The sequence below is a fragment of the Podarcis raffonei genome, chromosome 15 (assembly GCF_027172205.1).
Source record: "Podarcis raffonei isolate rPodRaf1 chromosome 15, rPodRaf1.pri, whole genome shotgun sequence".
NCBI lineage: Eukaryota > Metazoa > Chordata > Lepidosauria > Squamata > Lacertidae > Podarcis > Podarcis raffonei.
Window position 1 is genome coordinate 6,067,229 of NC_070616.1, and position 12,750 is coordinate 6,079,978.

The following is a 12,750-nucleotide window of genomic DNA, read 5'->3' on the forward strand; positions in this document are numbered from 1 at the left end:
CAATTTCTCTTTTTAAAACAATAAAAAAGACAAGTGTTTATAAAAGGATATTTCAGAGCTAGAAAAGTTTCAGAAAAGGGCTGTGATGTGATCAAATGGCTGGAGCAACTCTCTGAGGCGAGCTCATCAAGTTTGGTGCTTTTTAGTTCAGAAGAAAAGATGAGCAATGGGTGGGGATGTCATAGAGGTTTGCAGAATTGTTCATGGTGTGAAGAAAGAGAGAGGCTTTTCTCTCTCTGGGCTTGTTCACATTTCCGCTCGTGCCATATTTTATTCTGCAGAAAACCCGACTGACATTTGTTACCACTCAGCAGCAAACAGCGGGTTTCTCTATGGAAGGTGGCAGGGCAAACAAAAAGCCTGAGACAAGCGGAAGTGTGGATGAGCATTCTCTCTCATAATGCTAGGCCTCAGCAGCATCTAAAGCAGGGGTCAGTCCACTGTCCCTCAGATCTTGTGGGGGGGGCGGATTATATTTTGAAGGGGGGGGGAGAGAATGAATTCCTTTGCCCCACAAATAACCCAGAGATGCATTTAAAATAAAAGGACACATTCTACTCATGTAAAAACACACTGATTCCTGGACCGCCCTCGGGCCAGATTTAGAAGGCAATTGGGCCTTAGTTTGCCTACCCATGATCCAAAGGTTCAGGACAGACAAAAGAAATGTCACACAGTGCATAGTTAAACTATTTAATTAAGCCAACTTAAGTGGCTTCAAAAGAGGATTAGACAAAATCAAGGAGAAGTCTTTCAGCAGCTACTAGCACAATGGCTGTGCCCCACGCCCTCTGTTGGAGACAGTAGACCTTGGAATTCCAGTTTCCGGGAAACACAGGTGGGGAGAGGAATGTTGCATTCAGGTCCTCCTGTGGGCTTCTCATAGGCAGAGGAATGTCAGAGATGGTAAGGTAAAGGTAAAGGTACCCCTGCCCGTACGGGCCAGTCTTGACAGACTCTGGGGTTGTGCGCCCATCTCACTTAAGAGGCCAGGGGCCAGCGCTGTCCGGAGACACTTCCGGGTCACGTGGCCAGCGTGACAAAGCTGCATCTGGCGAGCCAGCGCAGCACACGGAAACGCCGTTTACCTTCCCGCCAGTAAGCGGTCCCTATTTATCTACTTGCACCCGGGGGTGCTTTCGAACTGCTAGGTTGGCAGGCGCTGGGACTGAGCAACGGGAGCGCACCCCGCCACGGGGATTCGAACCGCCGACCTTTCGATCGGCAAGCCCTAGGCGCTGAGGCTTTTACCCACAGCACCACCCGCGTCCCTGTCAGAGATGGTACCTCTTGCTTTTTACGGCCTTTCATCCCTGATCCTAATCCTAAATACTGAAAGAAATAACAATATGCTTGGGTAATTGAAATCCTGTACAGTGGTACCTCAAGTTACATACGCTTCAGGTTACATACGCTTTAGCTTACAGACTCCGCTAACCCAGAAATAGTACCTCGGGTTAAGAACTTTGCTTCAGGAGGAGAACAGAAATCGTGCTCCGGTGGCGCGGCGGCAGTGGGAGGCCCCATTAGCTAAAGTGGTGCTTCAGGTTAAGAACAGTTTCAGGTTAAGAACTGACCTCCGGAACGAATTAAGTACGGTACTTAACCCGAGGTACCACTCTAGTGGCATAATAAAACCTTTAATGTGGGTTGAGGCCTAGACCGTGAGAGTCAAATGTGCGGTTTCATGCAACCAATGAAGTAGATTCTAATTCACAAAGTTCTTGTTCCTCAGTCATGCTGAACTTTATAAAATAATTGTAGAAGGCAATGTTTTATGGTTTATTATTGTTTATATTTTGAACACCAAAATCTTTTAAGGGCCTCTAAAGGTCTTGATCTGCCCATAGTTACAAGGCGCCAAGCCTACCTGATGCCAATAGGATTTCCAAGGTGCAGGTGCTGCCACAATAAAAGATTAACTAAAAGACATCCTTGAGAGGGGGCACTTCATCTTGTCCTGTGATTCTTCTCAGTTGGACAGAGGTTCTCTGCAGCGTCCCAGGCCTCTTCCTAGGAAGAGGTCTGCCTGTGAGCTGGATCAGGCAGGACCCGGACATGCCGGACAGGCTGATTCATGCTTAAAAAGTAGTGCCGAGTTATCTATGTCATTAGAACTACACCCAAAGGAAGAAGCATTCAGCTTTCCTCCACCCACATTCAACATCTGTTGTTGATATGGTGCAGAGTGAAGGAGCCGTAGCTCACTGGTAGAGCATCAGCTTCACATGCAGAAGGTCACAGGTTCAATTCCCGACACCTCCAGGTAAGGTTCGGACTGCCCCTGTCTGAAACCCTGGAGAGCTGCTTCCAGTCAGTGTGCACTAGACTAGATGGACCACCAGTGGTCTGATTCAGCATAACGTAGTTTTCTATGTTCCATACACTCTCATGCGTATCTTTGCCTTCTTGCTCTCAGTTTTGCATTATATACACATTTTTGCAAAGCAATTTCCCTCAAGATCAGGCATAAGCAAACTTGGCCTTCCAGATGTTTTGGGACTACAACTCCCATCATCCCTAGCTAACAGGACCAGTGGTCAGGGATGATGGGAATTGTAGTCTCAAAACATCTGGAGGGCCAAGTTTGCCTATGCCTGCCCAATATAGTGCATATTTAAAAATGATATTTATGTGAATATATATACATTTGTGTGTGTGTGTGTGTGTGTGTGTGTGTGTGTGTGTGTGTATGTATATATATATATATCTATATATATAGATATACACACACACATACATTCGTATGCACACTTTACCAAAAGCTGTGGAGAAGTGCACTGCAAAATTCAGAGGAAGTGTGCCTTTTGAAGGAGTTTCCATTCCCATCTTATTTTGGAAAGTACAAATTAGGTAAGTTCAGCTTTTATGGAAGTAGAATTACGTTTCTCCCTTCTCCCAAGTCCCAACCAGGCTGATGGAGTGGGCCTTGTTGTCCCAGCTCTCCCCCTGCTGCCACCCAGTAGAATGGCAGCTGACGGAGGCAGATCTGGGATAGGAGGAACCAAAAGGCAGCCTCCTCCCCAACAACAAACAATTTTGCAACAGCCATAGAAGCAGCAAGGATAACCACATTGTTCTATGATCAAGGCCGGCCCTACCATTAGGCAAAGCAAGATGGCAGGTGGGGATGGGGGATAGTGGTGGCAAATGGTTGGATAAGAGAACTGTGGATGCCCCATAGAGCCTGTCCTGAAACTGGTGCCCATTGGGACTGGTAGGGTGGCAGACAGGGAGCCTAACAGTAGGTGGAGCCAGAGCCAATGACAAGTGGAGCTGACTCTGGTTTTGTCCCCATCTTCCTCCCTGCTGGGCAATTCTGAGACTAAGGCGGAGGAAGCTAACAGCCAGGGACACACTCTGGGCTGGTTGTGAGTGGGGGACACACTGCCCCCACTTGCCCTGAAGATCCAGCCCTCCTTGCCTGCACCCTCCAAGGTAGCCTGCTGACCTCTGATACAATCAAGGATGCTGTCCCATTGCCAGTGTTGAAATAAGATTCACCTGCACACGCCACGAGGGATGCCACCATAGGAGCGTAAGAAGCAGCCTCATACTGAGCCAGATTGTTGGTCCATCCAGCTCAACATTGCCTACACTGACTCGCAGTGGCTCCCCACCGTTTCAGACGGGAGTCTCTTTCCCAGCCCTACCTGGAGATGCAGCCAGGGATTTAATCTGGGATCTTTTGCATGCAAAGCGGATGCTCTACCACTGAGCTTACGGGCCCTTTCCATCTCATCATCCTTCGCTGCTTCAGCTGGCAAAACGTCTCGGACTGGCCATGAACAGTCACACAGTCATCTCCCCACTGGGGACTGGCATTTCCGTGGCTAGTGGCTGCCCCTCATATATGCATAGATCATTTAGCACAGCTCAGGGCAGTATCTCGCTCTGCCCGCACGCCTGTGCCTGCCAAGCGGATCACAAGCACCGCCAGATCTGACAGCCCAAATTCACCATCATGGGGGTAGAAGGACTGAATCCTGACTGAAACTGAGACTGGGCAATGCCTGTCAAACAAAGAGTTCCCATCAATCCTCTAGGCTTACATTTGCCTCATGGGCTGGTGTGAGGAAAGCCAATTTAAGTCCTGCATGGATCAAGGCAGCCCAGAACTGAAATGCACACCCCTTGGAATAGGACATGTCAGCAGCAGCACCTTCGCTGTCATTGACCGTTGACAGGGAGGAGGGAATCAGAGGCTCAAGAAGATGACTCAGTTCTGGTATCCAAGTTGTGTCTCTAAACAAACTCCTTGCCAGCCCTTTGCCCTCTCCCAGAGAGCTGTCACAATTGTCTGAGGATCCTAGGAAAATGCCTTATTGTGGGCCAGACCGTTTGTTCAGCTTGCCCAGTACTGGCAGCTCTGACTGGCAGCAGCTCTCCAGGGTTTCAGGTGGAGAGCTGGACTGTCCCATCACTTGCTACTTTATCTTTTTAACTGGAAATGCCGGGAATTGAACATGGGAACATCTGCATGCTAAGCAAGTGCTTGACAACTGAGCTAAGGTTCCTACCCCCATTGAGCCTGTTGATATAGCTCTGACCACAAGAGAAATGTTTCTAACAGACTTTCAGATTCTGGCCCATTGACTAACTCCTGTTAACTGAACAGGAAATTAGATTGTTCGAAAACAAAAGTGGATTTTTTTGTTGCCTCCCTTCGTTTACAAAGGTGGAGTGTGAACGTGAAGCTTGGAGCAACATTATTGTAACATTGAACTGTGGCTTGGTGCTGTGGATTGGGAATGTAATGACTACGTATTCAGCAGAGAGAAGGGCACCTGGATTCCTTGCAAAAATAGAAAATACTGCATTCAGATCATCTAAACTGATTTAAGGGCCACATTACTCCATTAGAAAGCTGTTTGGGGCCACATTCCGGTTGGGGGCTGGAGGTCAACACAAGTGCAAGCTCTAAATACTGCAGCCAAGTAACGTGGACAAAAATGCATGTGTACTATAAAATATGCATGAAAGCTCATAACATTAGTGAAAATAACACACACAAAATGTGTTATGTTAGGAGAAATTGCTTTGGAAAATAGTGTCTGTTGAACAAAATTGCCTTACACATTTTTTTTATATTAGGAGAAATCCACGTTCAAATGCTGGGTAAATTTTCATGAGGACTTAAAAAACCTGCATCGCAACCTGATATGGAAATGGGGAGAACTCAAAACTGGAAAAATGAGAAAGCGAAAGAAACCAACATTGACAGAATCCCTCATCCCCACATACAGAGAGAATCCCAGTGGGGTTCTCTTAATGTGTTTTCCCTGCCATAATTCTGCTTCCAATAATCTGAGCAAAGAGGCATCCCTTTGTCATCGTCCCTGGTTTGAATCAGAGGAACACCAGTCCCTGATGCCCATTCTTCATGCCCTTTGACAGAATTACCTGTGCATTCTGCTGTGGCCTTTGTATGTACATGGAAAGGTACTGGCATTTATCTCTGCATGTCCCCCTTAACAAAGAAGTGACCACAATCCTTATCTCAAGGCTCACCTCTCCCAGCTGTAAAACAAAATGTTTTATGGTCTGGGCAGACTGTCCTTTTGCTTATCCAGAGAGATGAAGATAAGTCTGGACAAGGATCCAGTGACATCCCTGGCAATAAACTGCAATTGAAAAGGAAGTGGGAGGTTGGGGGAAATTACTGTATATCCAATGGATCATTTCAGAGGAACAAAGTTTGTGGATGTGAAGTCGAGATAAGAAACAGAGAGGTGTTCTTGGCAAATGACTTCTATGCACGTAGGCCTTTAAGCATCTCCCACACTCCTGTCCTTACGGTCAACCCTAGGCGAGTCCTTGAAAGGCAGCTGATTTGTGTCAGGCTCTGGGCTTAATGACCTCAGGTGGCCAGTTCCACAACTCTTCAGCCAGCAAATACAGCCGTAGGGTGCTGAATGTAGATAAAGTAAATAAAATTTATGTTAAAATCTTTGTTCTGATATTATGCTTCCCTTGTGTTTTCAGGGGTGGGGGTCCTGTGGCCCTTCAGATATTGCTGGAGTCCCAACTCCCATCAGCCCCAGCCAACTTGACTGATGGTCAGAGCTGATGGGAATGGGAGTCCTAGAGGGCCACAGGGTCTCCACCCAGGTTCACATAACGAAGATCCATGTTTGGTTTTTTTCTTGCCAGTGTGAGGAGCTGGGAAAATGAAACAAAGAAGTAAACACTGATAAACAAAATGTAAATAGAGAATAATGCATTAGTGCAACTAAAAATCACACAGAATCCTGCAGTAGGGCTGCAACTGCAATACTATACAAATTCCCTGGGAATAAGTATCACTGAACTCAATGGGTCTTACTTCTGAGAACAGACATTAGAGTGCCCTCTCCTGTCCTAGTGCGGTATGTGCAAACCCATCCTCTTTTCTTATTCAAGGTGGATTTTGATGCAATCAGAGTGAAGCTCATGTTTGGAAATTTTGGATTTCTGAAGAGCCCGGAAGATTTGCTTTGCAACTAAGAATTCTGGACATTGGCATGGTATCATTCCATCTACTTCTGATGCACAAAGGTATTTGCTATTATAATTATTTGGTCAAAACAGCATCAGCCACACTCAAGAATGGGAGGTATTAGAGCGTATCACAAACCTTTTTTGGGGAAAATAAATCCTAAGGGGGAATTCCCCACCTCAGTAATAACTCAGTGAGCATGCTCAGTTATCACAGAATGTTGACTATCAGGGGGAAATGTGCACATCTAGAGAAATTGCATTCAAAAATTGGTGCACTGGGATAAATTTGCATTAAAATGCTAATGAATTTTCATAAAGGCTTTAAAAAACCTGTCATGGAAATGTGGAGAACTGAAATTAGATGTGGAAAAATGAGAAACTGACAGAAACCCAAATTGACAGATGCCTTCATCCTTACGTAGTTCACATAGTTAAGATTATTACTGCATGTCCTCCAGATCTTGTTGGACTACAAAGCCCATTGTTCTTAATCATAGGAAATACTAGTTGGAGTTGATAGGAATTGAAGTCCAGCAACATCTGCAGGGTGACAGCTTCCTCATCCCTGGCTTAAAGCATTGATTATGACAAAAGTGGACTGTAAGCCACAAAAGCAGCAACCACAATGGATTTCTTGGCACTTAATAGTGCCAAAATACTCCTGTCCATTTCAGCATTCTAAAGTGCTCCAGAAATGTAGATTGACTGGAAAAATGTGCACAATTCTTCCTTCATGGAGATATTATGTGCGCATTAACCGCTTGGCATCGTGCACATCAACTTACATTGTCCCTAACATATATGCACACCTGTCCATCTCACCTGGAATACTGTGGCCAGTTTTGGGGCAATGTCATGGGCTGGCTGGACACAGAGGAATGAAGATGGAGCCTTAGGCTGCAGGAAAAGGAACTGGGAGAGGCCTTAGAGAGCAATGGCTAGGCAGGCACGTTCGGTCCCCACAACTGCCTCATGGGGACAAGTCCTACTGGGAAGAGTTGCTGCGATCTCTAAGCCTGCACTGTTTTGGTTTCTTTGAATAAAGAGTTAACTTCACTGACACCAGTGCTTTTTACTGCTGACCTCCTGACCCTGGCTGCTGATGGGCAGTTTAAGGATATTGACAAGCGGGAACGTTTCTCTAGGAAGGAGATAGAAGATAGTGAGATGCCTGGATACCAAGTTCTATGGAGAAAGGTTGAGGGAGCTGAGCATATTTATTTTGGAGAAGAGATGATAAAGAGGCAATAGGACAGCTGTCTTCAAATATCTGGAGAGCTGCTGGGTAGACAATGGAGAAAATTCATTGCTGCAGATAGCAGGATCTGAACCAATGGGTCCAAACAACAAAAAGAGGGGATTCTGGTGAAACATTATGAAGAAATTCCCGATGGTATGAGCTGTTCGACAAACTGGAACAAACTGTGTCAGTGGGTGGTGAACTCTCCCTTTTTGGAGCTTTCTCAGCAAAGGTTGGAAGGCAAATTTCCTGGGATTGGATTAAATAACCATTGTGGCGACTTCCAACTTTACAGTCCTATTCTCTCTTTATCTATCCCCATCTAGCTATCTGTTCTTGGCATTTCTCTCTTATCTATCTAGACATCCAACCATCCATCCATCTCTCTCCCCATCTCTCTCTCTCTGAAGAGACTGTTTTTGCTTCAAGAGGCTTAATGTTTGGCAGTTAATTAACGCAATTCCAGTGTAGGCGTCTAAGATGAGATTCCAGATGGAGAAAACCACACAGAGAGATTACAGGGAGCTTATTAGATGCCTTTGCTACCTAGGACCATCCTAGCAACCTCAGGGTTGGGAGTTATCACCCTGAACCAATAACCAAAATGTTTTGATGCACAGGAGTTAACGTTTAACCCACAGCTTGGGTAGTATTCTGGAAAGCAGAAACCTGTTGTGTTCAACCCCCATCCCCACCCCTTGGAGCCGCAAAGCAGGAGGTCACCCAACCTTCCATCCAGCTTAGGACCGTAAGCTATGGGAAGAAAAAGAGTGGTCATTTAAAAGCTTGACCTGTTGTCATTGGGAGTCACTGGAGCTAGAACCAGGCCTCAAAGAGCTCTGGGAGCAGCTGCCTGATGTGGTGAGTGACCATACCTTGCAATATTTTCTAAGGCAGCATAAGAATCCTCAGTCTCTGGACTGGACCTCCCAGCACCCAGGTTGTCGTTAGCCCCTCCTAGGCAGAAGCAGCGGTACAGGTCTTTGTGTTTAGACTGAGATTTTGCCAGAGCAACAACTAACTAGCTGTGACTCCTGCCTTCGACTCTTGGCTTTGCCTTGCCTGCTCCCCTCTGATCGCTTCCTGATTGATTTAGCCTAACCCTCACCATGATTAAGCACCAGAGCTGCCTCAATCAGACTACTCATGTTTGGACCAGTGACCTGGTGCTTTCCTTGGGTGCCCCTCAGCTGACCATCTCCTTAATCTCTGTGCTCTTCAACTCTGCCGTCATCTTTGCCGTGGTGTACTCCAAAGAACTGCACAAGCCCATCTTCATCCTTTTCTGCAACATGGCCTTCTCCGACCTCTTCACTAGCTTTACAGGCTTCTGGATTGCCCTGTTGTTCATCACCAACCCTCAAAGTACCATCAGTGGGTCCAAGGAACTCCTCACAGCATATGCCTTCTACACCATGTCAATCCTGGCCACCATCTACAACTTAGTCCTCATTGGGATTGAGCGTTACCTGGCTGTGGCGGAATGCCTGAGGAGAAGATGGCGCCTTGGCAGGAACCAGATCCTGGGCATGGTGCTGGGTGTCTGGGGGCTTAGCTTCTTTTTGGGCTTCCTGCCCCTGATGGGCTGGAATTGCTTGGATAGAGACAATGCCTCTGCCCTTTACAGCCCTCTGTGTATCGACTACCTTATTTTCATCACTATCCCTCACTGTGCAGTGGTTTTGGTCCTCCCTTTCTTCACCTACTGCAACATCATTGGGTTTTTGAGGAAACACAAGATGGCAATGGGTGCCTTGGGGCAAACCCATGCCACCTACAGGCTGGCCGAGATCCAAGTAGCCCGGACAAGCATATTCATCTGGCTGCTGTCTCTGCTGTCTTACACACCCTTCTTTGCTGGCGTTGTCCTGGATATAACCACTCAGCAGTGCCCCAACAATTTCTCCATGGATGTCTACGTCTTCCGAAACCTTACCGCCATCATGATCACCATGAATTCATTGGGGAACCCCATCATCTACACCCTGAAAGTGAAAACTTTGTGGCACAGACTCAGGTTTTTGAAGTCCCCTTCCAGCAACCGCATAGAAGTGCAGGCCATTGGGAAAATGTGACCCTGCTCGGACCAAAGTGAATCCAGTCTTGTACGTTTTCACCCAAACATCTTTAAATGTCCGCAGTGAGCAGTCACTGAGAGTTCAGTCCTATGCATGTCTACTCAGAAGTTCAGTGGGATGCATTCCCCAAGGACATGTGTTCAGGATTGCAGCGTAAATCTCTTTATAGGGGCTATGGGTAGTTGGCAGTTGCAGAGATCTGAATTAATGTTTCAGCTCACCAAAGCGAGCCAGCTTCAGCACTGGACAGTTCTCAAGTACAAGGGAGAGTGGGATTCAATTCATCGGCTCTCTCCTATCGACAATAGAATTGTGCTACCTACACTTTAGTAGCATTCATGAACAGGATCGTGTTGGGTTGAAATTATCTGTTGTGAACTAACTTCAGAGTGAGTTATTATACAGTAAAATTTCGATTAGTGGTTTAAAAGGTTCACACCACCCTCCTTTTGATTAGAATTAACAGCAACATTCCAAACTTCATGCAGTACAGAAAGTTGGGCAAGTGTGACAGGAGTCTGGGAAACACCAGCTTAATGTAATTATATATACATATATATTTGGACTGACTAAAATATTGTTGTTGATTGAAAAAACATATTAAGATAGGATGAAAAATAAATGCTACATCAAATTGTATGTGACGCGTGGTGACTTTGGATAATGTGCTTTCTTGTGGAACAATCTGGGGCAGCCTTTGGCAACCTGGTAGCCTCTAGATATTTTGGACTACAACTCCCATTGGCCTCAATCAGCATGGCTATAAAGTGCAGGGCTGATGGAAGTTTTAAGTCCAAAACATCTGGAAGACACCAGGTTGGCAAAGGCTTCAGCGTGAATAAAACTGAGCTGAGAAACCTCAACCAATATATGTAGCAGAACTGGGAAATCTCATGCAGCAGTTCATCTACTAAAAAGCAGACCCCATTGGGTTCAATGGGATTTACTCTCAAGCAGAGCAGCCTTAGAAGGATTTTGTGTGTGTATAAAACCAATGTAACATCAGAGCCAACTGGGAAGGCTTTGCAGTGTTTGCTTTGGCATGACATTAATAAAATGCAATCCTTCCTTTTAGTATCGTTAACCTTTCTCTGAGCAAAGCCAAGCTCACCACATTTAATTTAATTCACTGGTACATCAATGCACAAGAGATAGTGATGTTTCACAATGTTTACAGAGGGCAAACATTAGCATTTTTATGTGGCTTAGCTCCATCATCTGGCCTCAAAGGCAACCTCAAAGAATACACACACATGCACACATATATCCTGGTTTTGGACACATTGGTCACCCAGTTATTTTTCTGACTGCAACTTGTTTATTTCATAAAATTTACATCACTTGGTTGTGAAAAGCTGCAAAGCAGTTTATAACAAAGAAAAAACAATAACATCACTAAGAAAAATTAACAATAATTTTAAGACATTAATTTTTTTGGAATAACAATACAAAAACAGATAAAGAAAAACAATAAAAAATTATATTCTGCCTTTCCTTTGTCATAAACTTATGCAGTTTACGTAAGACTTTACAACATGACTTCAAAATCATTAAAACATAAAAGTTTCCAAAATGCACAATCAGTTTACAGCTTATGATGATGATGTAATAGTAGCAGTAGCAATACTACTGAGTATTATTTATTTATTTATTTACTTACTTTGTCTAGCCAAAACCATTACAAAAGATCAAATATATAAAATAGAATAAAATACATAACACAGTTAAACAAATTATTAAAACCAGACATTCTGTCGGATAAGAGTTTGCGCCCCTGAATAATATAACAATAAATATACTCTGTATATTGTAATTATACCCTGCCGTTACTCTTGGTTCATCTAGTCCAGTATTGTCTACTCTGACTGGCAGCAACTCTCCCAAGATTTCAGGGAGAAGCCTTTCCCCATCACCTGCTCAATTGAATTAGAGAATTTCTGCGCATGTTTGGCACCAGCTTGGCTGCAAGGAGTTGCCAGGAGGAGGCATTCACAGTGCCAGCCAACCTTCTTAGTGACTCCATCCCAAAGGTGTGTGGGATTTGCCCCTTAGCTATTCTCTTCTCTTGAAGAAATCCTGCAAAACAGCGGAGGTACAGGATCAGCATCCCCCCCCCTTCTACAAGATGGACTACCTTCTCACTCTCGGTCTAGTGTCCATTCAATCCGCCGGAGCCTCTCTTCGCAAGCAGGAGAAGTCCCTAACTCCCCAAGGGTTTGAGACCCAATCGGCTCCCCTCACCTGGTTTAGCTGGCCATGGTTTGTCTGCTGTCACATGCCAACAGCTTCTAGGAGCCACATGTGAGAGCCAAGTACAGGGTGGGGACCAAAGATGCACAGACGACCCCAGGAGAAGCACTGACGTATGAGACCTTAAGTTTTATTATTACACTATCAGAGGTACTACCTCTCCCCTAACACCCCATACAGCCCAATACCGTTAGTCCTATTACTGTATTATTACTGCTACCATTACTAGATATCTGAAGGCAGCCCTGTTTAGGGAATCTTTTAATGTTTCATGTATAAGCGTATTTTAATATTTGGTTGGAAGCCGCCCAGAGTGGCTGGGGAAGCCCAGCCAGATGGGCGGGGTAATAATAATAATAATAATAATAATAATAATAATAATAATTAACAACAACGGTATATGATGATTATTTATTACTTCTACCACTACGATTTACAGCAACCACCGCACCAATCCACAGCACGCACGCACGCACAGGGGATGGGGGTTACAAACTGAAAGGCAGCAAGAATCCCCCAAAGAACAGCTTAAAAACAATGCAAGAGAGAGAGAGGAAATCATTCTCTCTCCCTCACTGGGGCTTAATCAGAGCTTGCAACACAGAACTGCTCAGCCATTGCAATCGAGCGCGATCCTGTTTCGAATGGATGCATGAGCAGGAGGCGCGGCCTATCGATGGGCTCGGCCGCTCTGCTGGCCTG

At 45.3% G+C, this 12,750-nt stretch overlaps 1 protein-coding gene across 1 annotated transcript; it reads left to right on the plus strand.

Annotated features, from left to right (window-relative positions):
* Positions 1-7,289: 7,289 nt before the first annotated feature.
* On the plus strand, positions 7,290-10,872 carry LOC128403059 (lysophosphatidic acid receptor 3-like). Its single transcript, XM_053367670.1, has one exon. The coding sequence runs from the start codon at positions 8,830-8,832 to the stop codon at positions 9,793-9,795; it is 966 nt and encodes a 321-aa protein (XP_053223645.1). The 5' UTR covers positions 7,290-8,829; the 3' UTR covers positions 9,796-10,872.
* Positions 10,873-12,750: the final 1,878 nt, after the last annotated feature.